This window comes from Paroedura picta, chromosome 5 (genome assembly GCF_049243985.1).
Source record: "Paroedura picta isolate Pp20150507F chromosome 5, Ppicta_v3.0, whole genome shotgun sequence".
In the NCBI taxonomy this organism is placed as follows: Eukaryota; Metazoa; Chordata; class Lepidosauria; order Squamata; family Gekkonidae; genus Paroedura; species Paroedura picta.
Genome location: NC_135373.1, coordinates 64,431,247 through 64,458,712, shown reverse-complemented (window position 1 = coordinate 64,458,712; position 27,466 = coordinate 64,431,247). Strand labels below are relative to the sequence as shown.

At 41.6% G+C, this 27,466-nt stretch overlaps 1 protein-coding gene across 4 annotated transcripts in view; it reads left to right on the top strand.

Moving 5' to 3' along the window:
• Positions 1 to 25,105, top strand: part of LOC143837885 (mitogen-activated protein kinase 12-like) — a 42,506-nt gene extending 17,401 nt beyond the window's left edge. For 2 of the 4 annotated variants that reach the window (XM_077338314.1, XM_077338316.1), the window contains exons 3-12: positions 2,750 to 2,808; positions 4,309 to 4,420; positions 10,844 to 10,873; positions 13,325 to 13,372; positions 18,144 to 18,258; positions 19,233 to 19,304; positions 20,083 to 20,162; positions 20,902 to 20,980; positions 23,202 to 23,375; positions 24,925 to 25,105. In XM_077338314.1, the coding sequence (XP_077194429.1) occupies positions 2,750 to 2,808; positions 4,309 to 4,420; positions 10,844 to 10,873; positions 13,325 to 13,372; positions 18,144 to 18,258; positions 19,233 to 19,304; positions 20,083 to 20,162; positions 20,902 to 20,980; positions 23,202 to 23,375; positions 24,925 to 24,995 (840 nt within the window). In that variant the 3' untranslated portion in view covers positions 24,996 to 25,105. Of the gene's footprint in view, positions 1 to 2,749; positions 2,809 to 4,308; positions 4,421 to 10,843; positions 10,874 to 13,324; positions 13,373 to 18,143; positions 18,259 to 19,232; positions 19,305 to 20,082; positions 20,163 to 20,797; positions 20,981 to 23,201; positions 23,376 to 24,924 lie in introns of those variants that run through there. The other 2 variants (XM_077338315.1, XM_077338317.1) reach the window with 2 other exon arrangements.
• Positions 25,106 to 27,466: the final 2,361 nt, after the last annotated feature.

The following is a 27,466-nucleotide window of genomic DNA, read 5'->3' as shown; positions in this document are numbered from 1 at the left end:
TCACCTGCAAGTAATCCTAAATTTCCAAGAAGAAAGACTAGCAAGAGGTCAATACATATTGATTTTTACTTGAGGGGATATAGTAAGTTGATGTTACTATAAAATAAAAATCAGTCAATTGTATCAAAACAGCCAAGATCATATCAGAGGAAACTTCTACCAATCAATTGATACTGAGGGCAAATGATATGAGATAAGCTAGTCCGCTTCTTGGCTTCCACCTTTTCTTCTCCTTTTAAGCCTCCTGGAGATATCTCGGGAAAGTTGTAATGTTGCTTAGCCAAGTCTCTTGTAACAAGAATGTCAAATGTGGATTAAAAGGAATTGACCTCTGGAAAGAGGCATTTAGTCTTTCAGTCAGTCATATTCCAATTTACTATTTTCATATTATTGTAAGAAGATTGTCATTGACTATCAGATATGATATTTTCAATTGGATTAACTAAGAGGGCAAAATTCAGGTTTACAGAACCTATCTAAATTTTGGATTCAAAGGGATTGGGACTGAGGAGTCAGGTAGACAGTTTACACACTGGAGGTTTCGTGCTGGGCTGCAGGCTGGAGTTTTAGTCATGGCAGGTTGCCCCGCCTCTTCCTGCACTCACACGGGGGAGCATTTGGCCCGGTGCACCTCATCCACCCCTGATTTGTGCCCCTGCATGGGAGCTGGGGCAGTGAAGTTCCCATTGCGTAAACGGTCATAGTGAAGCATTATGAGGTTGCTTTACAAGAAAGGTAATTATCCCTCCCGTGGCTTTCTCTGTGTGTGTGTGTGGGGGGGGGGGTCCCTTCTGATTTCTTCATAAGTTGTTTATCTCTTTAAAATGGGAGTTTTATGTGATTGTAGTGTAATGAGTTCTGCATTCTTGTTATTATTCTTAATGTTCTTAGCAAATGTAATGACATTTTTTGGTTGGACTTAATTAAGTGAGCTTGTAATTGCTCAAATCTCTTAATATTTATTTGCTTTACAAGTGGGAGGGCCTCAAAAGAATTAAGGTAGCTTCCATCGGTAGCACACAGATCATTTTCCTTCAGAAATATTGGGGGACAAATTTGATTTTTCCTCACCCTTTGTCATTCAAGCACTTCTCTGACCTCCTGTGGAGTTGGTGGGTTAGATAGATTAATGAAGTTTCAGAAGCTGTAGATGCCTACCTCCTGGCTAATATGGATATCCTGGTATAGTTTTTGTGTAATTTGGTTATGTTTGAAAGAGATTTCAAAAGAAACTTGATGGGGAAAAGAGAGGTGACTGCAGTGGTTTTGAAAGGGCATTGGGAGAAAACACCATGGTTACAAAGCCACTCCTGATTTGACATTAAGGTTGGATGTTTTGTGGAGTAGAATAAGAACATTAATTTAACAGAACAAAAGATTACTGGATAGATCACCATAATATTTTAAATGGCATAAGGCAGTATGTAAATTTAGGAGAGATATTAGGTTCTCCTTTATAAGCCATTTAATGTTCCAATTAATGGTTCTTCCTCTAAAATGATAAATGTTAAACAATTCTGCAAGGATCAGGAACAGAGGTAAGGTTATATATTTTTCTCCCAAAATTTTGTTTAAAGTGTCTCCTAGAAAGGGAGATTGAAGAACAACACCCAAAATAATGGAATCTACAGGACTCAAGAATATTGGTTTCTTATCTCAATGTATATGCTAACCTCATTCAACTCTTATATTCACATTCCTTACAATCCTATCTTTATTTTATTTGGGACAATGAGACTGTTGTGTGATGTAAGTAAGTATGAAATGCTATTTAAAATCTAACTCTCTGTTCTCAGGACAGAATAACAAGTACAGCATAGCTTGTCATTTGTGGGGCTGGATGGGGCTTGCAACAAGTCACTTTTATTTACTTCTTTTCATAACTGGGAAAGTATCTGCCATTAACCTTGACATTTTTAAATACATTTTATTATGCTTATAAATATCTACAAGTAACAACATCACCACTGAACAAAAAAAAACCCAACATAAAACACATACAACCTTGACATTTTTATTGTACCAGTGTTTTTATGAATAAGAATTGAACCCAAAGTACTGATTTATTTACTAGCAAAGAATTATCATACTGCTTATTTGGGACATCATAATGCCATTTACTAATTTGCTATTGATTTACTTTCTCCTGTACTCTTATGATCCCTGTTCCATAGTCTGAGGAAGTGTGCATGCATACAAAGCTCACGCCGTGAATAAATCTTTGTAGGTCTTAAAGGATCTATTGGACTCTATTTTTGGTGTGCTACTTCAAACCAACATGGCTACCCACTTGAATCTACCCAATGAGGAGAGTTTGTGATGACAACAGACTCATCATTGAGTCCCCGTTTTTTTATAGCTCTTACATTTACTACTCTAAGAACATCTTGTTATGGAGGGGAAGGATTACATCACAGAATCAAGAAGGTTCCCCAGATTGATCAAAGAAGCAGTGTGGATCCCCTTGGTATCAAGAAACGGCCTGTCATACAAGCCTGTGAAGAATTAATGGCAAATAAACTAATTAGACTACAAAGTCTGATCAAATAACCTTGTTTCTGCAAGTTACATTGGTGAGAGCGTTTTCTGCTCAGTATGTATGTATTAAACATAGCAGTGCTGATATGCCATTGCTCACCTCTTCAAAGGTAATTTGTTGGTTCAGTTATGTACCTCTTTTATCAGCAATAATTGCATCATTTAAATTGTTTAATCCTTATTTATATCTTTTCCTTTTTCTCTTTCATAGGTAATTGGACTGCTAGATGCTTTCACTCCAGATGTGTCACTTGAGAAATTTAATGATTTGTAAGTTTATAATGTGTAAAATGTTGGGTTTTGTACAATTATTTTAATTTCATATTTAATTTAACATACTATCCTTCCAATATAGAGTGGCAATCATGTCCTCCATCTGGATTTATTTCTTGAGTTTTTCCTTAGTATTTTGGTTTAACAGAGCGTACATGCAGGCTGTATTTGAATTTCATTTGCTTTGGCTTGTATTCAGAGAGCAAATTACCTCCTTAAATAATAACAAACCAGATGCATACCCTATTAGAGGAGCTGGGAGATATAATGATTGTCACCAGGAAGTGATTGTGAGTCTCTGTAATGCAAAGTCTGAATGGACCTTATGTACACATATTAATATTCGCCTACACATATGTATATAAGTAAAAGCATGTTGTCTACCACTGAGCCATGATCCCTTTACCCCCATATGCATTTTCTCTTAATCAGAAGGTCCTTCCACATCTACTGTGGTATAACTGTATGCTAGGGAACATGCTCAATACGTAGTGATGCTTCAGCTAACAAAAATGGTTACGTTCTGTGGAAGCAAACCTAAGCAGGAATCAGAAGTGAGGCCCATATTGTTCATTGAGGGCTACTTTCAGGAGAGCCTTGGTAACTGATTAACTTAACATTAAGTTATGAATAGACTATTTTGGTGGTTAAAGGGTTACTTGAAAGACTGTAAGACCACAGTTTCTACAGCCAACTGGTTGAACATGTTCTGTTGGAGAGAATTGCATTCCTATTATGAAACATAAACACTGGGTTAAATTAAATAGTTTGGAATTTTTGTAGAATGTAAATCTAAAATCCTATTAATTCTTACCTGGAAGCAGGCCTTATTGTAGTCAGTGAGACTTATTACTGAGTAAACATCTGCAAGACTGAAATGTCAGTGTGATGTCCATATATAATTTCCATGTAGAAACTTGAAAATGTTCCAAGCTTCCTAGTTATGCTATTCCAACGCATTATCAAAGTTTAAAGCAATTGCAATAGTTCTGTCCTATCTTTAGCATTGATTAAAATGTTCCAAAGTTTTTTCAATATTATCTTTGAAGAATCTAGACAGCAGAATATTTCCATGAGAGATTCTACTTTCATCCCCTTACTCCCGTAATTCTTGTTCTCCAAGATCTAGGACAAGCCTGGATTAATTAACTGCATTGAATTAAACTAGTTTCATTCTTGAATATTGTTTATATATTCACATCCACTGCTGATGTGTGGTGTCAATTTTATATTTTCTCTCTGTTCAGAGAGCATATGATGATTTTCTGCAACATTAACAGTATTTAAAAGTTTCCAAGATACAATTTTTGCAATATTGCCATGTTTCCTTTAAGTGGTTATTTTTTAACTAACTAATAATAAAAATGCAGTGCATTATAAAACACTGATAGTTCAGTCTTAAATAGCTGTACCTTCTAAGCTTATTATCTGCTGACTTCAGGATTGTACTCTTGTCCCTCCCCAACAACAAAAAATTGTGTTTGATTTCTTTTGCAGCTACCTTGTCATGCCATTTATGGGAACAGATTTGAGTAAAGTAATGAAACATGAGAAACTTTCTGAAGATAGGATCCAATTCCTGGTCTATCAGATGTTAAAGGGCCTAAAGGTTAGAGTTACTTATATGCATATGTTTATTTAGTAACTTCAGATCCCCAGGGTGAAAAGATCAATAGTTCAATGAACTCAGTAGGCTTATAATAGTGTGTCTTTGAATATGATTGCATTATAAGAGAAGAGTTGCTCATTCCAAGATTTCCCATGATTCTGAACATCTACATAAAGCTGCTTTTCAGGGTTGCCTGGGGATTTGAAGTACCATGCTATATGGCTATTTGAGTGAGGTAGTGGATATTCTGCATCATGTTGCTTGGACACAGTAAAGAATGGGTGAAGGTTAATGCACTGTAGCTCAGTCCGTATTAGATGGTGGTGATGTTGGGTCAGACATATGGCCATTTGGGAATGAAGACAGCCTATTCTGGATGAATTTATACTCCCTCTGTTAAGAAGGTTTGTATTCGAAAATGGTACTAGAATCAGGGCTACAGATGGAGGCAAAAATGTCTGCTGTAGTATGTGGTACATTTTACCACATACTGATTTGCAAGCCTTCAACTTTTCTCATTTTATGAGGTTAGATAGGTCAACAAGGAGAATATTCTGAATAGCTTTGTTGAGCACCCTCTTCTCAATTCACCTGGGGCCTGATACATATATGTTGATTCCTCCTCTTCTTTTTTTCCTTCCTCTTTTGAGTTTGGTATGGGTAACGTTGACTAGTCTTATCTTTTTATAATGCTGCTCTCTGTATGTTCTGTGTCTCTATCTCTCATATGTGTATTAATTTTTTGATGTTTTTTAACTTTTAGGGGATTAATAATGTTTACTATTTCATTGTGATATATACTGTGATATATATTTGATTTTAATGGTAAACTACCCCAGGAAACATCTGTTGAAGACTACATATAAAAGTGATTTCCCCAGCCTGATACTGCAGCTTTGGAATATGTATATGTAACCCCCACAAAAAAACACCCAGTTGCAGTAAGGGTAGAAACTGATTTTACCTGCCAAACTCCTTACCTGCCAAACTTCTTTTTACAGGCTATATGTAATGTAATAGGATTGGGCTTGAATTATGTTGCATATTTTTTTTCAATAGTTCTGTTTTAGAGAAGAACATATTTTCTCTCCTGAGTGTGGATTCTATTGAAATGACAGCACCTTCTTTAAAAGACACGTTGTCTGTTCTTATTGCAGTGTACTCCTTCAAAAACATGCTCAGCAGAAGTGAAATTTGATTGCAGAATGTGTCCTGACCTAGATTTGCTGGCTCAGACCCAGTTTCTTTTTCCTGCAGTAATTGTAGCCATCCCGAGATAAAAAGAACACATGGAATCTGATTTTAAAACTTGGAAAAAAGAGCATACAAAAAGAATGAAAATGGGATGGTCAATGTATATGGGAAATTTGTATGTTAGGATTCCCAATGCCTGTACAATGTCACCTGCTAACTGCAATAATTTCTGCCACGTGCTATAGAAAAATTACATTGCAATCCTAAACAGAGTTATACTCTTCTAAGTCAAATGGCCTTAGAGGGATATAACTATGGTTAGGATTGTATTATGAGATAAATTAGATGAACCATTTCTCCCTTAAAATGATCCCTCCATCTTTGATAATTTCACTGCAACTGGAAATGTTTTCCCAGAGTATTTAAAAAAAAACCCTTAGGCAACCAAGGACAACTTTATCTCCTTGTTTTGTAATGGTTTTATTTTGTCTTCATCTTCCAAGGAGAAAAGGTTATGAGGAGATATGGGTATTTGTTTCTGTCTCATCCACTGTGGTCAAAATTTCATTTCTGTCTCATCCACTTCCAGATTGAAACTTCTGGTCAGGGAAAGGGAGAAGCAAAATAGAATTAAAACTTTAAAATTAAATAAATAATAACCTCTAGATTTGGACCTGGGAATGATAAAATCTTCCCTGAAGAGCTAAAGTTTTAACAAAGGCACAAGGACAGAGGTGTACATTACATAAGCATTGTGTGTTATGCTTTCTTGGTGTCCAGTAAAACCAGTTCTGTTCCACAAAGTTAAAGAGGCATCATCTTACAATACACAATTTATTTTTTTTACTCTTGATTTTCCCATTTGCACATAGCAGGTGAGGAAAGCAAGATGGCAGTAGGGACAAAAGGCCGTAAGAAAGCCAGTGTAGCTTAGTGGTTAAAATAACCTGTTTCAACCTTTCTACCATGGAGGAGCCCCTGAAATAATTTTTCAGGCTTTGAGAAGCCCTGAAAGAGATGTCAGCTGGCCACACCTCCCTGTCATGCTCCCCTCCCCGGTACACTGCCCCGGGAAGTGGCAAGTCACTGTAAGTGACATCACCACCCACCTTGACAAGCAGACTCGAGGAAGACTGGGGAGGGAGAGACGAGAAGTGGTTTAAGGCAAAAATAGTTATGTAGGCTTTATCCCCTCCCAGGGACAAAAACAATGAGGGAACTCAGTCATGCATGGGAGAAGGAGGAATGGAAGTGGCCAGTTCCCTGGCTTGTGGCCAAGTTCATCAAGGCAAGAGGGTAAAGGCCACAGACCACCTCCAGAGCTCTTGCAGACCCCTGGTTGGGAATCCATGGGTTAGAGTGTGGACGACAATCTGGGAGGCCCAGACTAGGATCTGGGAGAAGCTCTGCCCTAAAACTTCTGAGTGATTTAGGGCCAGTCAGTCTCTCCCAGCCTAATTTAGCTCACAAGGTTGTCATGAAGATGGAAATGGAGAGAACTTCAGACTACATGGATGCACAGTGAAGCTTGTAATGTGATCGTTACAAGTTCCTTATTTGCAGCACACACCATTCAATGCTAGTTGGTTCTGTTTTCTACCATGTACTTAAGATAACATATCTGGAAATATCACAAAAACAATTATCTATTTGTAAGACATTGCCAATATTTGTATCTGGGCAGAGATCATGCAAAGCCCACTCATGCTATTCTTGGCACCCTTGAGTGCTGTTGTTTCTAGGTATACTCAGTATGTGATTTTAATACTGTTTGCTAATTGTACTTAGTATTGCGGTCATGGTTGTCACATGCCGCTTTGATTATACACAGTTGCATCTCCAGATCAGTTTATAGTGTCATTGTGAAAAAAGCCAGAACTACAGCACATGAGCGGGAGGCACACACCGGGAAGTGACTGCATGGACCAGACTCTGCACATTTGAATTTAAATTGGACCTTGGCCTACTTTCTTCATAACAAAAATAATATGCTGTAGCTGTGTGTGCAATTTTGTTGATAGTTATGTGGTCTAATACTGTGTCAACAAAGAAGATTTACATCAGTAAAGCTCAGTTATCTCCAACTGGTGTTTTTCCTCTCCCTTGACTTCCAAATGGCAGTGTTTGGGTGAGTGCATGGATTGAAACTTCGTGCAATGTTCTGCTGTCCTATTTCCAGGTTTCTCCCATGTTCAGTTTGCTCTTTTCAAAGCCATACTTTTCTTTGACCCTGTTGGAAATAATGTAGTCTAAGCATGAATGTTTCATCTGGAAATGAAACATTTCCTTTCCTTTGAAGTTCATACCCATATAGATGCCCCACTTTTTTTTTCTGCCAGAACTATGGAGGGTTTTCAGTATAGGTAATCAGTATAGTACTGTGACAATCTATTGCCCCTTACCTGTTTCAATCCTAATAGAGCCATTATAGAGCTATTGCAGATGTAAAGAAAAGGACAGGAGGAGGCCTTGGCAGCTATGATAACCACAATCCTGAGAACTAGTTCAGACTTGCTGTGGAACACTTGAGGGATGGAGAAGGTGGAAAAAAGGCAGAGGAAACTATGTAGGAGACTTCCATGTATCAAAGTTCTGGGACACATCTCTGCATTTGTAGTGACAGTGAGTGGAACACAGACTGCTAACTAAGGGGAAAGTCGTCTGCAATCTACAGCCTCTTATTCCAAATAGTGCACACAGTCAGTAGGATTACTTTGGAGCAAACGGATTTAAGCTTGCAGCTTCTAAACTCCATCCTGTTAATTTCTATAAAACTTGATGTTTAAGGCCCAACCTATACATTCTTCATGAGTGTTACTCTACTGCATTTGAGAATCTATAAGCATATTTAGGTTTGTTGTTGGTTGGGGCTACCACAAGAGGTGGAGCAATCCCTGGCCTTAGCCTGCTAACCATCAGTTAGAGCAGTGGTCCCCAACCTTTTTGAGGCTGGGGACCAGCAGCAGCAGGGAGGGCGATTGCCCGGCCGCGCATGCTGCGCATGCGCATATGTGCCATGTGCGGCCCTGCTTCCCTCTCCCACCCTCCCACAGTAAGAAGCTTCCCAGGCGGCAAGCTTGCGGCCTGGGAAGTTTTTTTACTGTGTGGGGAGGGTGGGGAGAGGGAGCCCGGTGGTTGGGGACCACTAAGCTAGAGGAAAAGTGTCAAATTCCCCCTACCCCAGTAGTGCTTTACTGACAATTTCAGGCCCTTTACTCCTTCTACAAATGGCTGATACTGGTCTAACAGTGGGCCTAGGGGAAGGGGGAGGGGACCTGGGAGAGGATCTTCAAGTACCCCGTCCTGACCCCTCATAATATCTCTTTTTCTCCTGGGAGGCCAGGAAAAGTTACAGAACCTACCTACATAGCTTGCTGTACCAGTTTCGTAAGTGGGCCAGGAGGAGGGCTGGGGAGGAGAACAACCAGGCTCTCTGGGTGGGGTTGCCATTCTCCAGGTGGCCTGAAGATCTCCTGCTGTTACAATCAATCTCTAGATGATCAAGATCAGTTCCCCTGGAGAAAATGTCTGCTTTGGAGGGTGGACTTCATAGTTTTATATATCTCAGTTAGTTCTTTACTAGCTTGAAACAGCTGTGTAGGAGACCAAATAGATTGGAAACATAACAATACAAAGGAAGTGTTTTATCTCCCCACTTAAATAGTTATTAGGAAAAAAATACACAAATAGTTTTATATGTTTTAACTAATTTGGACCCCATAATACATTGGTTTCTCAGGCGCACAGCTGACTGCTGGCAGGAGATGTCTTTTTTCCCCTGTATGTTGTTGCTACCAGGCTTTTATCAGGAAACTTGAGTTTAGAATATTCAGATATATTCCCTTGGCAGTTTTCTGTTGCTGCATAACTGTGTGACAAAATGTCCTTTCCTGAAGCAAAAAATACTTTCTAAGCTATATACATGCACCTGACGTTTTAGAATTGCCATTTCAGGCTGCACACAGTAAAAAAGGAAATAAAGGCTAAACGTGATTGAATGCAGCTATCAGATGGTATAATAAAGATGAATGTTCAGTCGGTTATTAACAGACAGTTGTATAGTACAGTGGTCCTCAACCCCTGGTCCGGCGACTGGGACCGGTCTGTGGATCAGTCATTACCGGGCCGTGACTCCTCCTCGTCCTCCTCCCTGGCTGCTGCCTCGGGGGCTGCCCTGCCACTCTGCTACCGGCTCACCTTTGGTGCTCTCTAGCAGCTGCCATGGCTGGGGTTCCCCCTCAGTGTGGCACTGCACAGCTGCTGCTGGAAGCACCCCTCCAGTGGGCGGCAAGAAGTCAGGGGTGCTGGCGGGAAAGCAGGTGGAGCAGGGACTCAGGCGGCGACATCCCTCAGCAAATGACTACCCTCCCCCCCGGGCCTCAGTAAAATTGTCAAGTGTTGACTGGTCCCTGGTGATAAAAAGGTTGGGGACCACTGGATAACACACCTGATTGTCATCAACAAGGTCCAGGGAATTTTCAGTTCTGGCCCCAGCCCTCTGGAATGCCCTTCTGATGGTCCTGAGGAGAACCTCTATCTAGTAATGATTAAGTCACCTGCAGGCATATTTAATAGGGGGGAATGACTTACCAAAGATGACTTACTCCCTTTCTAGAGCTGGAGAGAGCAGATGAAAATAGATTCAGATTCCTGTATCATGTCACTGAATGTTCTTTCCATGACCTTATACTTCCTTGAAGGGTTTCTGGGTTTTTATATTTGGATCCTCTTGATTATACAAATCTTTGCCTTCTTGGAGCTATAGCAGAGTAAGGTTGACTTCCATGGTGACTTGACTTATTCAAGCATAGTGTGCTCAGTCCCCTATTTACCTGGCAGAACTGCTGAGTAGGTCTGCCTGTTTTGATCTCAGGCCGCATCACAAGATGTACCACGCTGCTCTTTAGATTCCAGAAGTACTATCATTCAAAAAGATTTTGCATGGCCTTTACTAAGGGCATGGAGTGAATGTAGGTACATTCAATTAATAAACATCACTGTTTCCTGACATAATTCACTTCTATGTGTTTTTTTCTGTCTGCAAACTCATTCTCATTATTAGTCAATTACAATAAAATTAAAATGACCAAATTCTGAAATATAGATGTCAGCCAGATGTTTCTGGCAAGCAAGGCCAGTCTTACTGTTGTTTCCTTTGGCTAAGTGTACACTCCAGAATCACAAAGTTGTTCAACATTCTGTGTTTGATGCTATTTGTTTTTTTCACAGTATATCCATTCATCAGGCATAATTCACAGGGTAAGCGAAATGCGTAATTTCAGCTTCTGCTTGTTTTAAATATTCTACTCACAGAACAAAAACATTTCAAAGGGTTGACTGAATAATGGAAACTTTGATCTGTCACCATTGAACAGTTATGATATTATTCATTAGAAAAAAATTCAGAAGTACACTTATGCCAAGTCTTATGCCAGCTATAGTAAGGAAGAAAATGAATGTGAAGTAATGGATTCAGCTGCCTAAGGAGGTAGTGAACTCCTCCTTACTGTCAGTTTTCAAGCAGCAGCTGGACAGATACTTATCCTGGATGCTTTAGGCTGATCCTGCATTGAGTAGGGGGTTGGACTAGATGGCCTGTATGGCCCCTTCCAACTCTATGATTCTAAGTAACTGTGTTACTGCCCAGCAACAGTAGTTCTACAGCACCTATTAAGCATATCCCTCGCCTAAGAACTATAGCATTGCTACTCTAATTAATGCCTGATGCAGTTACTTGTGTTTATATATGCCTGTAAGATTGCTTAGAATTATCCTCTTGTACCTAGTTTAGAAATAATTGCTAATTTATTCTAATACTAGAAATAAAGCCCATTTTATTGCAGAATAAAATGGGTGCTAGGGCCCAGTCCCCAGGGACGCCTTCGCAGGGCGAAGGGTTCCCGGGGGTCTGGGCCACAGGGGCGAGTGGGGCGCGACCTGGGGCATTCTCCCAGCCTCGGGCTGGTCTCCTGCGGCTGGGAGAAGGCAGCGATCCCCCCCACACACACACACCCCTGAGCACCCCGGGGCCTTCTCCCGGGCCCCAGGAGCAGGCTCGCCACATCTGTGACGCGGCAAGGCTGTTCCTTGGGGCGGGAGAACAGTGCCACTGACAGCGCCCCCCCCCCCATGGGCAGGGTTTCCAGGACTAGAAAGGAGCACCCAGGGTTTGAGGACTCACCGTGTGGGCTGCCAGTGGAATCTGCGTAGTGAGTCCCTGGCTGGGCCAGGTGGGGCTGGGCCAAGCAGCCAATGGGGAGCTGCACTTCACGCGGCTCCCCATTGGCGGCTTGGCCCTGGTTGGATACTCGGAGGGCCCAATCAGTAGCTGCTTTGCGGCTCCTGATTGGGCCCTCTGAGTTTTTATCCCAGTCAGGGCCCGCCCTAACTCCTCCCAAACAGCCCTTACCCTTTTATTTAATCCGCTCCGCAGGAGCGGTTTAAAGATAACAGGGAATGAAACTGCTCTTTAATACTAGGTTGCCAGGAAACCAGATATATATCTTTAGCTTGCTCAATGAAAATATTATGTTATATATATATGTGTGTGTGTGTGTGTCATAAAGTATAAGAATCCCGAGCTAAACTTCCACTTACTGGCCAGACTTCGGTCTGCAGCCCTCCAAGGCCACTATTTAGAGAGAAAGAGCTGTTTTTTAGACCCTATTTTTCACTACCCAAAGGAGTCTCAAAGCAGCTTTCCCTTCCTTGTGAGGAAGGTGAGGCTGAAAAAGCTCTTGAGAGGACTGAGACTGGCTAAAGGTCACCCAACTGGTGGAGGAGTGGGGAATCAAACCCAGTTCTTTAGATTAGAGCTGTTGCTTTTGAACACTACACCACACTGCTTTATTCTCATCATTTGTAGAGACAATAGTAGAGACAATAGACAATAGTCATGGGCCTCATTTAGGACTCAGTCTAGATGTGACATGTCTGGCTTCAGTGCAAGCCCAGTGAGGACTTTCAGGATAATGTATTTTCTGAGTTTGCAGTGAAAATCCATAAAACCTGTCACCAAGAGTTGCCTCCCAGCGACATGCTGATAGACCCTAGAAGGGTCTTTCTAGATTTTGGACACTTCAGACATCCCATGGAAATGTGACCTAAAATCTTGTAGCTTAAAATGTGTTTTAAATTTGCTGTTTGTAGTAGAAGTCACCTTTGTAAAGACTTACAGGTCTGAGCAATATCATGTTCATGGTTTGGGTAAAGTGACCAGATTTTAACATTGGTAAGTGGGACACCATTGACCAGGGGGGTTCTTGATTAAAAATTTGGTCTATATGGAGTAACAAAAAGTTTCATACAACACATGGAATGCAAAAATAGTATTGTAATATCTATTTTTTAATTTCAACAAAAGTACAATTTGCCAGGTGCCCCCAGATGTCCCTCCAAAAGTGGGACAATCTGGTCACCTTAGGTTTGGGGAGTTCACCTGCAGGCAAATTGCCACTTTTTGTATTTGCTCATTGACCTAAAAATTTACCCCACCACCACTTGAATCAACTGTGTATGTTTTCACGTGAGACCAATGTTTTGGGTAATTCAAAGCAGCCAATAGGAAGAGTGGCAATCTACCTGCAGCTGAGCTCCTCAGCCCTTGAACATGACACTTGCCAAGCTGAGTTTCTCTTAAGTTTTTTTTAAAAAAGCAAATGCATTATTCTCGCTGTTGATAACTCCATTTCAGATTGGTTTATTTTATAGGACCTAAAACCTGGAAACCTAGCAGTAAACGAAGACTGTGAACTGAAGGTAAGAAATGGAGTGTGAAATACTGTCAAGGTTTTTGCTTTGTTGAGATCATTCTATATCACTGCTCAGAAATTGAAGCAGATCTAGGGGTTTGAGGAAGATATGCAGCAAAGGAAATGCAATTTGGCCTCTTAAATATAGGGCAAGGGTAAAAGTTACTTCAGTTATTCTATGCTAGTCTGGCTTCTCTGTCTGACCTTTCACTCACTCCTGTGGGAAACAAGGAAGGATGAGAACTGGGGGTGGGGAGATTTGGGAGAGCCAGGTTCAATCCCCACTTCTGAGCTAGGACGAGGCTATTTGGGTCCCCCAGGGCTGGTTGTTCAGAATGACCCAACCCCCAAATTGTTGTTGGTGGACATGGGGCAGTGGAGTGGCAAATCCAATGTGTCTCCTCAATGTCCTCAGCAGTAGGATGGGGGAAGAGTGGAAACAGAACGAGAGACTGAGGCTGGGTGCATGGGGAGTGCTGAAAAACTACCTTATTTACTAGCAAGGAAGATGACTTGTCTTCTAAACATGCTATATATACACAAAAAGTAACTAAATCCCGCACCCCATTATGGTACTCCTTGGGAGGGGGGGACTAGCCTTGCATATGACTAAATACATTTATTGGTAGTAAATCCATTGCTTTCATGGCTAGGAATCAATTGCTTTTGTTTGTATTCTTTGATTTTTTTGTACTCTGAGTAAAAATGATGTCAATAACTGGGCTTGCCTATGTCATTTATGAAGTTTATCTCAGTTATTTGGCATTATGTTTTATGCCACATATAGCTCAGCTGGACAAAATGACATGTCAGATCTGACCCTCATAGCAAATGAGGTCAACACCTCTGTCTTGAAAGTTCCCTAATTCAATTTTTAGCTATTTCACAGAGATAGTGGTCAGAAGTCCCTAGGATCCATGAGAGTACTGTTGATTTTGTTAATAATATAGGTGAAACAAGTGACAAAACTTCCATTTTGGAATGTGATAGCCAAAGGCAACTGCTGGAAAAAAATGGCAACTTTAAATTTTGTATCTGCAGGCATACCTGTGTGTTTCATACAATAGAATCATAGAGTTGGAAGGGCCATACTAATCATCTAACTCCCTGCTCAGTGCAAGATCATTGATTTGTTTGCTTAAATAAAAGTTCCCGGCACTGAACTGCCCTACTATTTATATTTAAGGAGGAGGGTGGAGTATGAAAAAATTACAGAACTGGATGTCCCTGTAGCAATATTTCCAGAATTGTTCCAGAAACACATCCAGTCTCTTACATCAGCATTGTTAAGTAGTAGCATCTATATTGGGGGCAGGGGGCGGGGAGATCATTAGGATAGGATTGTGACTTTCTTTGTTTTTTGGAAGTTTAAGTAAAAATTACATTGAGAGAAGTTTGAAGCATTGTTACAGTTAATGTGTAATTATGAGTTTAACTGCCTTTGTAATTCATTCCTAAATTTAAAAAAATGACTTGTTTGACTTGGTGGAATTCCCATTTAGTGTTGCCAAGAAAAAACAGATAGTACTTAGGACCCATATTGGTGATACCCTCCCTGACTGATATTGAATAAACAGTACTTCATATCATGAATGGGCCCTTTCATATTAAAGGCCTATTCTTTGCAAAAGTGCTATTCAGTGTAAACAAAGATATCAAAAGTGAGTAGACATCTGCATTTTCCTGAAACAAAGCTCCTGTTTCATGGCAAGCCATTCTTTGGACAGTGCTGGGACCCAGAGAGCTACTCATTGTGTCAGACACAAACAGGGATTGTTTTCAATCCGTATTCGTTAGTAAGGATTGTGGATTTGAAATAGGGCTTAAATATTTCACCCGGAAAATTAGAACAGAGTGTAGAAGCACAAATGGATATTTTCCTGACATCTTCTCACCTTACATGTGCTTTACTCCTTTGGAGTGAACTACTGGTCGTTGGGCCTGAGCATATGCAGATTTGCAGCTTAATAGGCCCGATTTTGGCTGTAGTTTTGTTTTGGATATAAGCTGATGTTCTATAACAACCACAGTAAAATTAGGTGAGGCGAGCAGGCCATATCAAAATCTTTGTGTTTCGTTAATGCCTTTTAACTGGTATTATATTTTTATCTATGCCCCCTCATTAAAATCCTTTTGTGTGCTTTCCCTGTGATTTGATTTTCCCTGAGTGCCAAAGTAACCATGAGGACGGCTGCTGCCATCCTGGAAGGCTCAGAGCCAGAGTGCCAGAATGGTTAGATTTAACCTCTTGGGGCCAATTTAAATGTGTCACTTCCTGTGTGCAGCATTTCCAGAAGTCCTCACCGAAGGCAGTACTCAACATAGCTACAATACTTTGCACAGTGATGTAAGGTCCAGCTGATAGCTCTACAGGTTCGGCTTGTGAAAGTGTCACTAGGCACTTGACCAGAGACAATCAGGAAAGTAAGTTCTGTTGCAGCCCCAAGTAGCCTGGTGAACAGTGCCATCCACAGCATTCATATGTCCCTCCACAAGCAAGAGAGGGTTGGTACCGGAAATGCTTGACTTTTTCCCATCATTCCCACAGGACACTGTAGTCAGCCAAGGGGTCCCAAGCTGTTTGGAATTCCAGTGAGCCTCAGTTTGTTTCCAGTGTGCCTGACCAAGTGCAGCCTTTGTCCATTCTCGCCCCTACTCCATTTTTTCTTTTCTGTCATAGATTATCTTCACAAGTCTGCTTTGTATTTGAGGGAGAGTTCTTGCCTGCCATTTTCAGCCTATTCTATGAAGTTTCAGAAAGCATAGAGACTGCTTCTAAGGCGACCTGCCCACTCAGAACTCTTCATCCACAGGCCACTCAATTTCCTTGTAAATTTTCAGTGAGGATTTGTGAAAACAAAAGCTAAGTGGAGATAGTGCCAGCCTTCTCTCCTATATATGGCATTATAACATAATTTGATTGTGCCAATTTGGAAGAGTATATTTAGGGATTTTGCATCAATTCAATTTGCTTTTTGCAGCACTTGTTGCTATGCTAAGGTACTCTTTAAATGCTAAAGTGAGAAGTCACAGTATAAATCGGAGATAACTGTGCCTTCCTTTCTTGACACTTATAGCTGAAACATTTTGAAGCTGACCTAAAAATAGACTGTCGTTGGCAAAGAAATGGGGGAATGGATTTATGAATGTAAGAACATGTTAGCCATTGACAGTGAATAGTTTAAAAGCATCATTTGGTTCCTAAGAAGAGTGCTTGATGTGAGTCACATTCTTCTTTAAGAGAAGAGAAATGCTTCACAGACCTTTCATCAGTGAAGAGATAGTAGCTCAAGCACTGCTATCAAGTAGAGCATATTAACCCATAACACTACAGAGTGGAGTATAAACCTAATGGAAAAATTCCTATCACTTTGGAAAGAGATCAGATCCTCGCAAGTGCTTCCTTTTTTTGGGGTTTATTGTTTTACAAAGATCCCACATAACTTTCACAACCCAGCCAGCTTGTGTAGTGACTAAGAGTGGTGGCCTCTAATTTGGTGAACCATGTTTGATTCCCTACTCCACATGCAGCCAACTGGGTGACCTTGGGCCAGTTGTTTTTTCTCAGAGCTCTCTCAGCTCTGCCTACCTCACAGGGTGTCTGTTATATGGAGAGGAAGGGTAGATGATTGTAAGCTGCTCTAAGAGTCTTTCAGGCATAAAAGCGGGATACAACCCCCCCCCACACACACACACACTGTCTTCAAATAAGAACTTTCTATGCTCTTCCTGCCATAATTTACCATGCTCAATGCTTTCTCTTTTAAATAAGCTATGAGAAAGATATACAATTCAGCTTTCAAACTTTTTGTGGGAGAGAATGTATTTGCATTTAAAGCCCTGTACATGCTGAGCTCTCCAATTAAAATTATGGGTAGCTGGGATAGTCCACAGAAAAATATTAATAGTGGTCCTTTTTATTAGGACTACCAAAATTTCTGAAAACAGCAAGTAAGCTTTTGAATTCTATAAAAATTTTCTTCTGATGGTTGATTGCATCATAATATAGTGTCAATGTGTTACCAGTAAGTCAAAGACATGAAGCATCCAGGTAGCAGATCTCCAGTTACCTGGTGTTGATCTTTACACCCCAAATCTTACCTTCAGTAAGCAGGGGCGGGTGTATTTCTTTCCTCTGTGAGTGACAGGCGCACATTATGCTTGTCAACTCCACCTCCAAGATAAGGAGCTCTATAGTCTCCTAATGTGGGACTGTACAAAAGAATAAAGATGAAAATAGTTTTGCGTTTATCTGTAACTGTTGTTCATGGTGGTGTCTTCAGTGCAGGCACACCTTCCTTCACACCTACCCCATTGTAAGCTCTTGGATGTTCTATTTGTGAGACTCGTGGCAGCTCAGGAGTACTGAGGGAAAGGGAGGAGTCCCTCCCTGCCAAGCAAGTGACTGTTTGGATGGGAAGATGGCCCCCAATATGCTCTGCAGGGGAGGGGCTCCCTTTGGAGTGTAAAACAATGGCCAGATCTAGCTGGAAGTGAACCTTCAGTGCTTTGACTGCACAAGTGCCATGCACAAGTTCCAAGCACAAGTCCACAGAACACATTATGTTTATGTTTTTCCTGGTATTTTGTATTCTATTTCAGTGGCAACACAATAGGATATGTGTTGGGCTGATCCTGCGTTGAGCAGTGGGTTGGACTATATGGCCTGTATGGCCCCTTCCAACTCTATGATTCTGTGATTCTGTGTTTTTCTATTACTGCCATTTTGAATGTATTTGTGGCACATGTAAATTAGATGTGTATTTGGTTCTCTATAGATTTTGGACTTTGGACTAGCAAGACATACAGACAGTGAAATGACTGGATATGTGGTTACCAGGTGGTACAGAGCCCCAGAAGTTATACTAAATTGGATGCATTATACTCAGACAGGTAAGTTTAGTCACACTTTTCTGCGAAGATCAACACTGGCTTTTCATGTTTAGTTTTCTGTTATTACTGACCTTTGAATCTTGAATCTAACTAGATTGCTTCTTCAAAATGCAAACTAGTGTCATCATTACAGACTGCTTCCCTGTGAATATACCTGCTCCTTGGTAATGTCTTGAAGCTTTCTGGTGTGCTATTTGCATTTGGCAACCTATGTTAAAAATGTCCTTCAAAAAGGAAGGTAGTTCTTCAGGTATTAACCTCCTGAAGTGTCATCTCTCACCTTTCAGGTCTCTGGAGAGAGGATCCTATCTCTTAGCTTCCCCCTATGTCTCAGGAAGTCGAGAAAGTTTTCTGTCATTCTTTCCATTCAGGACATCACTGTATGGCAATTCATGGAGCTCAGCCTGGCTATCTCATTGTTAACTCCCTGGAGTTCTGTTCATCTTGTAGTCTCCAACAGTCTTGGCATAGATAGTCTTGTTGCATCATTTGACTTGCAATTCCTGATTCTATTTAGTCTGCCTGGTTTTAGCTATTTTTGCCTCCAGCACCCCCACATATGCCCTTAGTTTTTTTCTACACTATCTGTCTCTATGAACATAGAGCTCTGGTTGATTTCCTGGCACATATCTGATCTAAATTGCACCTCCAGAAACTTGTACCACAATAAAACAGATGGTCTCTAAGAAGCAATTTATTATCTTATCATGGAGAAACTAATGACACAATCCAGTTCCTGTCCTCAGAATACTACTAGCTGTGTTCTGTCTTCCTTAGCATAGCCGAGAAAGCAGACTTTTGTAGCCTAGGTCTAGAAACCTGCAAGAAGTATTTATCAGGTTATTGGTGAGAGGTCATGCCCTTCATTCTGTTGAAGCTTGCCTTTTCAGATTTTGTTTTCTGCATTAAGAATAGATAAACTGAATGTTGAAGCATTGTATGGCAATTTATTGTAACAACTTTCCATATTTCAGTTGACATCTGGTCAGTAGGTTGTATAATGGCTGAGATGATCTCAGGAAGGCCACTTTTCAAAGGCAATGATCGTATCCTTTCATGATAAATGCCTGACATTGTGATGTAGAGGTATGTAAAAATTTGGGTGCCAAAGAGAATGAATTCAGACACATCAAATGAATAACTGGAATATTATTTATTTGTAAGAATCAGTTCAATTTATGTGTTTTTATTTCATGGTCTTGTTTTTCTTGGATCAATACTGTCACAGGTGGAATTCACTACATAAATATATACAGAGATTGTCTAAAATTTAGAATGGCTTAGAAAGTTAGTAATTCAGCATTTACCCATCACAGATAGAAATCCACCTTTTTATCTGCTCTTCTTGGCACAAATGTTGTCCACATTACTCATGACATAATTGAAATCCTCTTAATGTTTTTACAGTTAGGGTGCCTGTATATGATAATGTCAGCGTAGATTTTCAGTGTCCTGTACATTTTTAGTAGCGCAAATCAGTGTTTATAGAGATCTTTGAAAGTTTGGCACAGGTGGCTACAGGTCATAATAAGAAAAGAAAGAAAATTATCTGATATCTATATATGGCTCTTATGTCAATTCTAGGTTATTGTCACTTAAGCAGTGACAAAACTATAGCTGCAGAGGAATGTGTGATTGAAGTACTAGATTAAATTGTGTGGTTGCTGTGAAAATGTATAAAGGATGTCTCTGGGATATATAAATGGAACAGATCGTGTAGAACAATTTTTTTCCCTTTTCATCACCAGCAAAACAGTTCATTTATATCACAATTATCATTTTTAAATACTGACTGAAGATTTGACTCCTTACTTTGGCATTCAGATCTAGACCAGCTCACAGAAATTATGAAAGTAACAGGAACACCAACTCAAGATTTTGTTCAGAAACTTCAAAGCCAAGATGTAAGTCATTTGTCTTGCCCTATCTAAGAATCAAACTCTATGTTTAGAAATGGAAAGTGCTAACTTCCTGAACTGTAGTAGTTCAGATTTAGGATGGGACATTACACAATTTGAGAGCCACGTAATCCAAAAAAATTGAGGGAAAGGGGAAACCCTATTTTGCATGCAAGTCAGAAAGAAAGTTGAGCTAGAGTCTTTCTACACGACACATGGACTTTGAACAAGTGGGTTTCTTCTTGACATGTGAAGGGGCATACAAATGTGTGATTCCCAATGCAAGTATGAAATTACACAGTTCAAGAGGACTATGTCATGGCATTTCTGAATTTGTGAACTGGTCCAAATTTCTAGGGATCTTTTAAACAAGAGTTCTTTAGCGTAGTCAATACATACACAGATAGCTCCACCTGAAAAACCTTGGCTGGGTACAGGCCCTGTGTAATTTAGATGAAAGCTCTGGGGAAAAATAGCTTCTGCTCAAGGAAATATTAATGAGGAATATTATTTCTGAGGAAAATATGTTCAAAATTCTACTTGTATATTTCTCATAATAAGAAGTTTCGCTTTGAACCATCTTTAACAGTTTGTATAGGTAAGTGATTTCTGGGTTAATATAACAAAATCTCTCTTCATAGTCTGAATTCCTCTGGGACTGAATCTGAGGGGACGCAAACAAATACCTCTTGCACTCCATTACTGAGAATACAGTTTTGAATGTATAATTTGGATCTTTTTCAAGGCAAAAAACTATATCAAAAGCCTCCCAAAAGTGCAGAAGAAAGATTTTGCTGCCATCTTGAAGTATGCTAATCCCTTAGGTAAGCCAATGTACATACACAAAAGTGTTGAAGTCAAGTTATAGCAAGGCAGTGATCAATGAGTGTAGTCCTCTACTTCTGGTCACTCCCTTTCCTTTCCGTACTTTTTAAAATCCATATTCTGTGCTGTATTGTTACCTTTTCCTACAAATAACTGTTAATGAAAAGTTTACTATGTAAAAGGTTGTGGCCAACTCTTTAATCAAGGTGCAGCAAAACAATATGCCATAGTACAGGGGGAATGTACTCAAAAGTGTGCTCATAAATCATAACAACTTTTTACAGATTCCAGTTAATTATTTAATTATGTATTAGTTAATTTATAGTCCGCCTTCCTCCTTGGAGGGACTTGAGGTGGATTACATAAAAACCCATAAAATCCCCAGTCTTAAAACTACCCAACACCAGATGGGAGAAAAATAAGGAGAGAAAGCCTTCTGCCCCCTCCACAACATCTACAAAGGGTTTGATTGATGATGTAGTGCAAACCTGGAGGGGGGGGCAATGTTCTTAAACAACCCGTCCTCAACCGAAGACCTGGTGGAAGAGCTCTGTTTTACAGGCCCTGTGAAACTGTGACAGTTGTGCAACCAAATATACTTACAGCCTCTGGGCCATGTCTGGACAATCAAGCTGCCTCTGAAAATACACATGAAGTTGCCTTACACTGAATCAGATCATGATTCTATCCCAGTGTGTACTGTGTCATTTGGCAGTAAATGTCCACAATTATAGGTGGCAGTCTTCCACATCAGTTATGACTTGATGCAGCCCTAATACTCCAGCCTAGCCTTATCTCCTCAAAGCTTGGAAGCTAAACCTTGATGGAGTGTAGTTGACAATTTTACACATTGTCAGGAGTTTGGGAAGGATTTTTGATGCCTCTCTAATGATAGAAGTTCAAATCACAAAAGTAGCAAACCAGGCGATTTTTCCATCTCCACCAGGCGAAGTTACTAGTGCCCTACCTGATCCTGGAAAACCTAGCCACAGTCATCCATACAATGGTCACCTTCAGATTCTATTATTCTAACTCACACTATGTGGATCTACCTTTGACCTTGATTCAGAGACTACAGCAGCCACTCGGGTCCGTAACATATATGACCTGCCCTCCAGTAGCTGCACTGACTACTGGCTGGATTCTGGATCAAGTTCAACATCTTGGACTTGACCCTTAAGGCCATACATAGTCTGGGCTTGCGTATCTAAGGAACTGCCTATGACGCTAGAAAGACATTAAGATTGTCCAATACAAACATGTTGGTGGTCCCCGAACAAAGGGAGGTGCCTGAACAAGGCCAGTGCCTTCTCAGATGTGGCCCTTGCCTGGTGGAATGGGCTGCTCACCAAAACCCAAGTCCTGACACATCGACCTCAGCTTTACAGGGCCTGCAGATGTCACAAGGCATTTGGTTGAGGCCAAAACAAGCCAATATCAAGTTTGGGCCTCCTTCCACCCATCTTCATATTCCCTCCTGCACACACACTGAACTACTATCAAATACTAAGTCTAAGCAGACAGACTATGTATAAGTGTAACAGAGCATTGAATTGTTTACATTGGTTTTAATGGTATTTTAATTAATAATTAGTTGCGATTTTACAGAGATTTTGCATGTTAAATGTTGCATGTAAACTGCTCTGAGCCTGCTTTGAAGGCAGCAGTGATATATAAAGTTAATAGTAAATAAACCACCACTGATCATCTCTTGCCCTGACCTGGGTGGCCCAGGCTAGCCTCATCTCATCAGATTGGGGGAGCAAAACAAGGTCAGCTCTGGTTGATATTGGATGGGGGACCACTTAGGAAATCAAGGGTTGTTATGCAAAGGCTGGCCATGGCAAAAACACCTCTGAACATCTCTTGCCTTGAAAACCTTATGGGGCTACTTTAAGTCAGCTGCAACTTGATGACACTGTCCACCACCATGACCTGATCCTTTTAACCGGAGAAGCCATGGATGGAAGCTGGCACCTTCTGTATACATAGCAGATGCCCTTCCACTGAACCATGTCCCCTCCCACACTTGTGGGCATCACTGGTCCAGATTGTGGAAGTTTAAAAGTTAATTTAATTTGAACAGAATATCTGTTCGTAAACATTTCAGGTTTGCAATTATTTAAAAGTATCAGTTGATGTTATCTCCTGTTATTACACAAGGTGGATTCAGTACCAGTGCTTGAACATACTTCTCCCCCCCCCCCTTTACTGAGCCAGCAGTAAACCTGTTGGAGAAGATGCTGGTTTTAGATGCGGAAAAAAGAATAACGGCTGCAGAAGCTTTGGCACATCCTTATTTTGAAACCATCCATGACCCTGAAGAGGAAGCTGAAGCAGAGAAATATGATGATACTTTTGACAACATGGATTTGCCCCTGGATGAATGGAAACGTATGTTTGGTATTGCTCCACTAAAGGAAAGGCGGTAGTTTATAATATAAAATTGCTATCTATAACCACTGTGTTTTTTAGTTAAAGAATATATAACTGATAAATTAAGAAAACCAATGCAACAGACTTGTGGACTCTCTCTGTGTCCTCCTTTTGCAGCATTCTGTTGTTCCTTTTTATTTCCCTCTGTCGCTTGTTCCTCAAGTTTTTCTTTTTCCCAGAACAGTGAGGGGCACATGAAAGTATCTTCCATAGAATCAGGCGATAGTTTATTCCAACACAAAGAGGCTGATGAAGATCTTTGTGAGAAATGGTTTCTAGCCCTGGTTCTTTGAATTCTTAAAAATTGGAAATGCCAGGGATGTTTTTGTATACAAATCATGAGCTGAACCACAGAGTCATGGCCTGTTCTCAAATGTCATGTCACCTTTCCCTTCACATCGTTTTGGGGGCACTGCTGCTGTGACAGTTCCTGTCAAACCAGGTGTTGCCTTGCTTCTCTCTCTCTCTCGCTCGCTTCAGAAGCCCACCTGTCTAACCATGCAAGAGTTTAGATATACAAAACCAGAGAAGAGTAAAAATTGTGAAATAAGTGTCTTTTGCAGTGGAGGATAAATAGTGCTTTATTCAGCAGAATAATTGCTGAGCCTGGAACAGATAAGGCTGAAGTAAGAGTGCTTTGTAACAATGACATCCTGAGTATTTCTTTCCTCTTAGCTGTCTAAGATTTGATAGGTTTTTTTAAGGCCACAAAATCAATAAAAGCCTAAAATTCTGTAAGTGATTCAGAGCTTCATAGATTTCTTACCTGTGCTGGATTCACCAGGGAATGTCCTGTGAACACAAGTAAGAATCCCAGTGGATACATGGAATGATCCCTAACTCCAGGAAGGCCCATTATGCACGGCCGCCGAAACGGCGATTCTGAGTCACATGGAAAACACGGAGGGGGAAGACGCGACGCATGCCGGTTATGTACGGGGCGGGGCGCGACGGCGGCAAAACCCAGAGTAACCGATTATGCACGCGGCGATCCGGGCGCCGCTTCTGGTTGCGCCCCGGTCACCCGGAAGCTGCGCTTTCTTCCGCGTTTCACTGACGCGGCTTTTTCGGCGGCATGCACCGAAGCTGCGGCCGGTTGCAGCCGGCTCCGTGCGTTATCGGTGATTTTAGTCGCCGCCATTCCACCCCGAATGTGCGCTAAAACCCCCGTGCATAATGGGTCTAAAAGAACTAAGTGTTCACAGAGTCACAAACAGCAACCATTTGTAGTTGTTAATTTTTATTATCTCCATGAAGTAATATGTTTCCCCTGCTGATGGGTGCAAATCCTGCTGCTGCTAAAAATCTCTTAATCATTATTATTATTACTAAGTGGTTAAGCTCCTATAGTTAGCTACAGATAAATCAGTTCTCAGACGGTGTGAATTATGGAGTGGTATTTATTTCCGTTTTTCTTTTAAATGACCATGGCTCATAGTGATATAGTTTCTGTAGTCTGATACAAATCATGATGTTTCTGAATTATGACAACATTAATGTTTTCCAGGCATCACATATAAGGAAATAATGAACTTTAAGCCTCCACAGTTGCCTGAATCAAAAGAAACTGCAGTGTAACCTCCAAGGACTGTTTACCCAGGGATCAAGTAAAGAAAGAAGAGTGTAAATTTTTATGTGTAATTTAATTGTACAAACCTTTTCTAAATAAACTGGATACAATTGGTTTAGTTTGTGTTGTTTGTTATTAATACTTCAGATCTTAAGGTGGAAGCTAGTGCTTTTATTAGTAGCAATTAATGGTCCAGGTTTCTATTTCTGTCCCACATTTCCTCAAAGAACTAGTACATGTTTTAAATGGTGTGAGTTTGTAAGTGTGTATCCATGAGTTATTTTCAAAAGCCTCTCTTTGTGTCTACAGTATCTGAGTCCCACTGTGCATCTTTCATCTGCCTGCAAAATTCTGTAAACTTGTTTATTATAATCCCCTTTCACTTATATTCCTGGTACTGTGGCTACATCTGATCACCAAATTGAATTCCCATTTGCTTTTACAGAGAAAAATAAATACATTAATATGACAGAGAAACTGCAAGAGGTCATTCTTGACCATTATTCCAAATAATGTGAGGCACTGGAAATGTCATTCCATGCATGTTTATTCAGACATAAGTCTCAGTGTGTTCAATGGGGAATGTGTATAGGATTGTGAGCCTGGAAATCTCAACCTGGAAACTGACAGCCAGGCCCAGATGCCAGGCCATAGTAGTTATTGTGGCTGTGGTTAGGCCCTGTTAATGCTCGAGGCCAGAAGCCTGCTGGAACTTGAACAGCTCTCTGATGACACAAGGGGATAGTAAGGTTTCGCCTGATAATAATCTGATCCTTATAGAAACTAGCAAGGCCATGTTAATAGCAAAGGACCAGACATCTCTCTTTAAATTATTTTTGTTCATAGTGGTCCTTTCTACAGTAGCATACAGGATTTTAGCTAAGCAGGGTTTTAAAAAGTTAGACCCAGGGCTAGTGTTAGCACTTGGGTTGTTGTCAGCTAGGGCCTCCCTCTCCCTCCCCTATAGTGGCTTATTAGATTTCTGGGTGGGTGCAGGGGAGTCAAGTTTTATCACTTTGTTTGCTATGCTTTTGCATATGTATTTTTATGTATTTGGAATGTCCTTTTAATGGGGGTTAACGGGTTTTTGTGACCCACCATGAGCCATTGGAATGGGAGTGTCGGGATATAAATCACAAAACAAACAAGGTAAAGGTAAAGGTATCCCCTGTGCAAGCACCGAGTCATGTCTGACCCTTGGGGTAACGCCCTCTAGCGTTTTCATGGCAGACTCAATACGGGGTGGTTTGCCAGTGCCTTCCCAGACATTACCATTTACCCTCCAGCAAGCTGGGTACTCATTTTACCGACCTCGGAAGGATGGAAGGCTGAGTCAACCTTGAGCTGGCTGCTGGGATTGAACTCCCAGGCTCATGGGTAGAGCTTCAGACTGCATGTCTGCTGCCTTACCACTGTGTGCCACAAGAGGCTCTCAAACAAACAAATAAATAAAATGCAGCGGGTGCTAGCAGGGCGCGCCATGAGGGCGGCGGGGCTGTGCAGGGTGGCTGGGCAAGTCCGGGGTGGTCGTGTGGGCCTGGGGCCTCGTGGCCTACCTTGTGTTGTTGGGGAAAGCGGCGGGCGAGCTCAAGAGGAAGTGGAGGGGCTGTGGTGGCTCGCGCTGTCTCCCGGACCCTTGGTCACCGGTGGCTGGCTGTTCGGTCGGCCAATGTCCTGTGGGTGGCGTTGCGGCCGGCACTTGGGCAGCAGGTGGGAGCGGCTGGGTGCGGCGCCGCTGGAGCTGGGCGGCTGGCAGCCGTGGTGGAGTGCGACGGCGGCACCGGGGGCCCCGAAGCTCCCTCCGGCGGCCACGGCTGGGTGGCTGGTCCAGTGGGCGACAGTGGGGCGTCTGGCGCATGCGCCACAGGCGGTAGCTGCTGCGGGCGGCGTGGATGGAGCTGGCCAGCTGGTGCTGCATGGTGGTGTGCATCGCTGCCGCCGGCAGTCCCCAAGCTTCCTCCGCCGGCCGCTGCTCGCTGGCTAGGCCGGGGGGCGATGTGTTGGCGCCGGCGGCGACCTGCGCCTTGCAAGTCTGGGAGGTAATGGTGGCGGTTGGCCAGCGTCGTCGCAACTCGGAGGGGGGCGGATCGGGAGGCGCTTTGTACCTCCTGATTCATTAGTCCAGGGGAAGGGGCCTACCGGCAACCTTCCTCATCTCGGACAGGGCCCGCCGACGGAGCCCTTACTGGTTTATTTTATCCGCTCCGCAAGCAGCGGTTAAAGATTAGGCTCATTTATGTGGCTTTTCCAAAATTGTTGTTATAACGTCTTCCTAGTGAACCACTGATATGAGATTGGTTGGTTGGTGGTTTGGCGTATATTTCAAATACAATTCTTCAGTGGTCCTTGGTGGGGGCAGTCTTGATTCTCGGGATTCAGCTCCTCCTCCTTGTGGGTAGGATCGCAAACCTTGTGACTCCGCTTTGGGGGAAGTGCTACCCCCAGGCACCCCAGTCTTCGGCCCTGCCGCTTAAGAGCA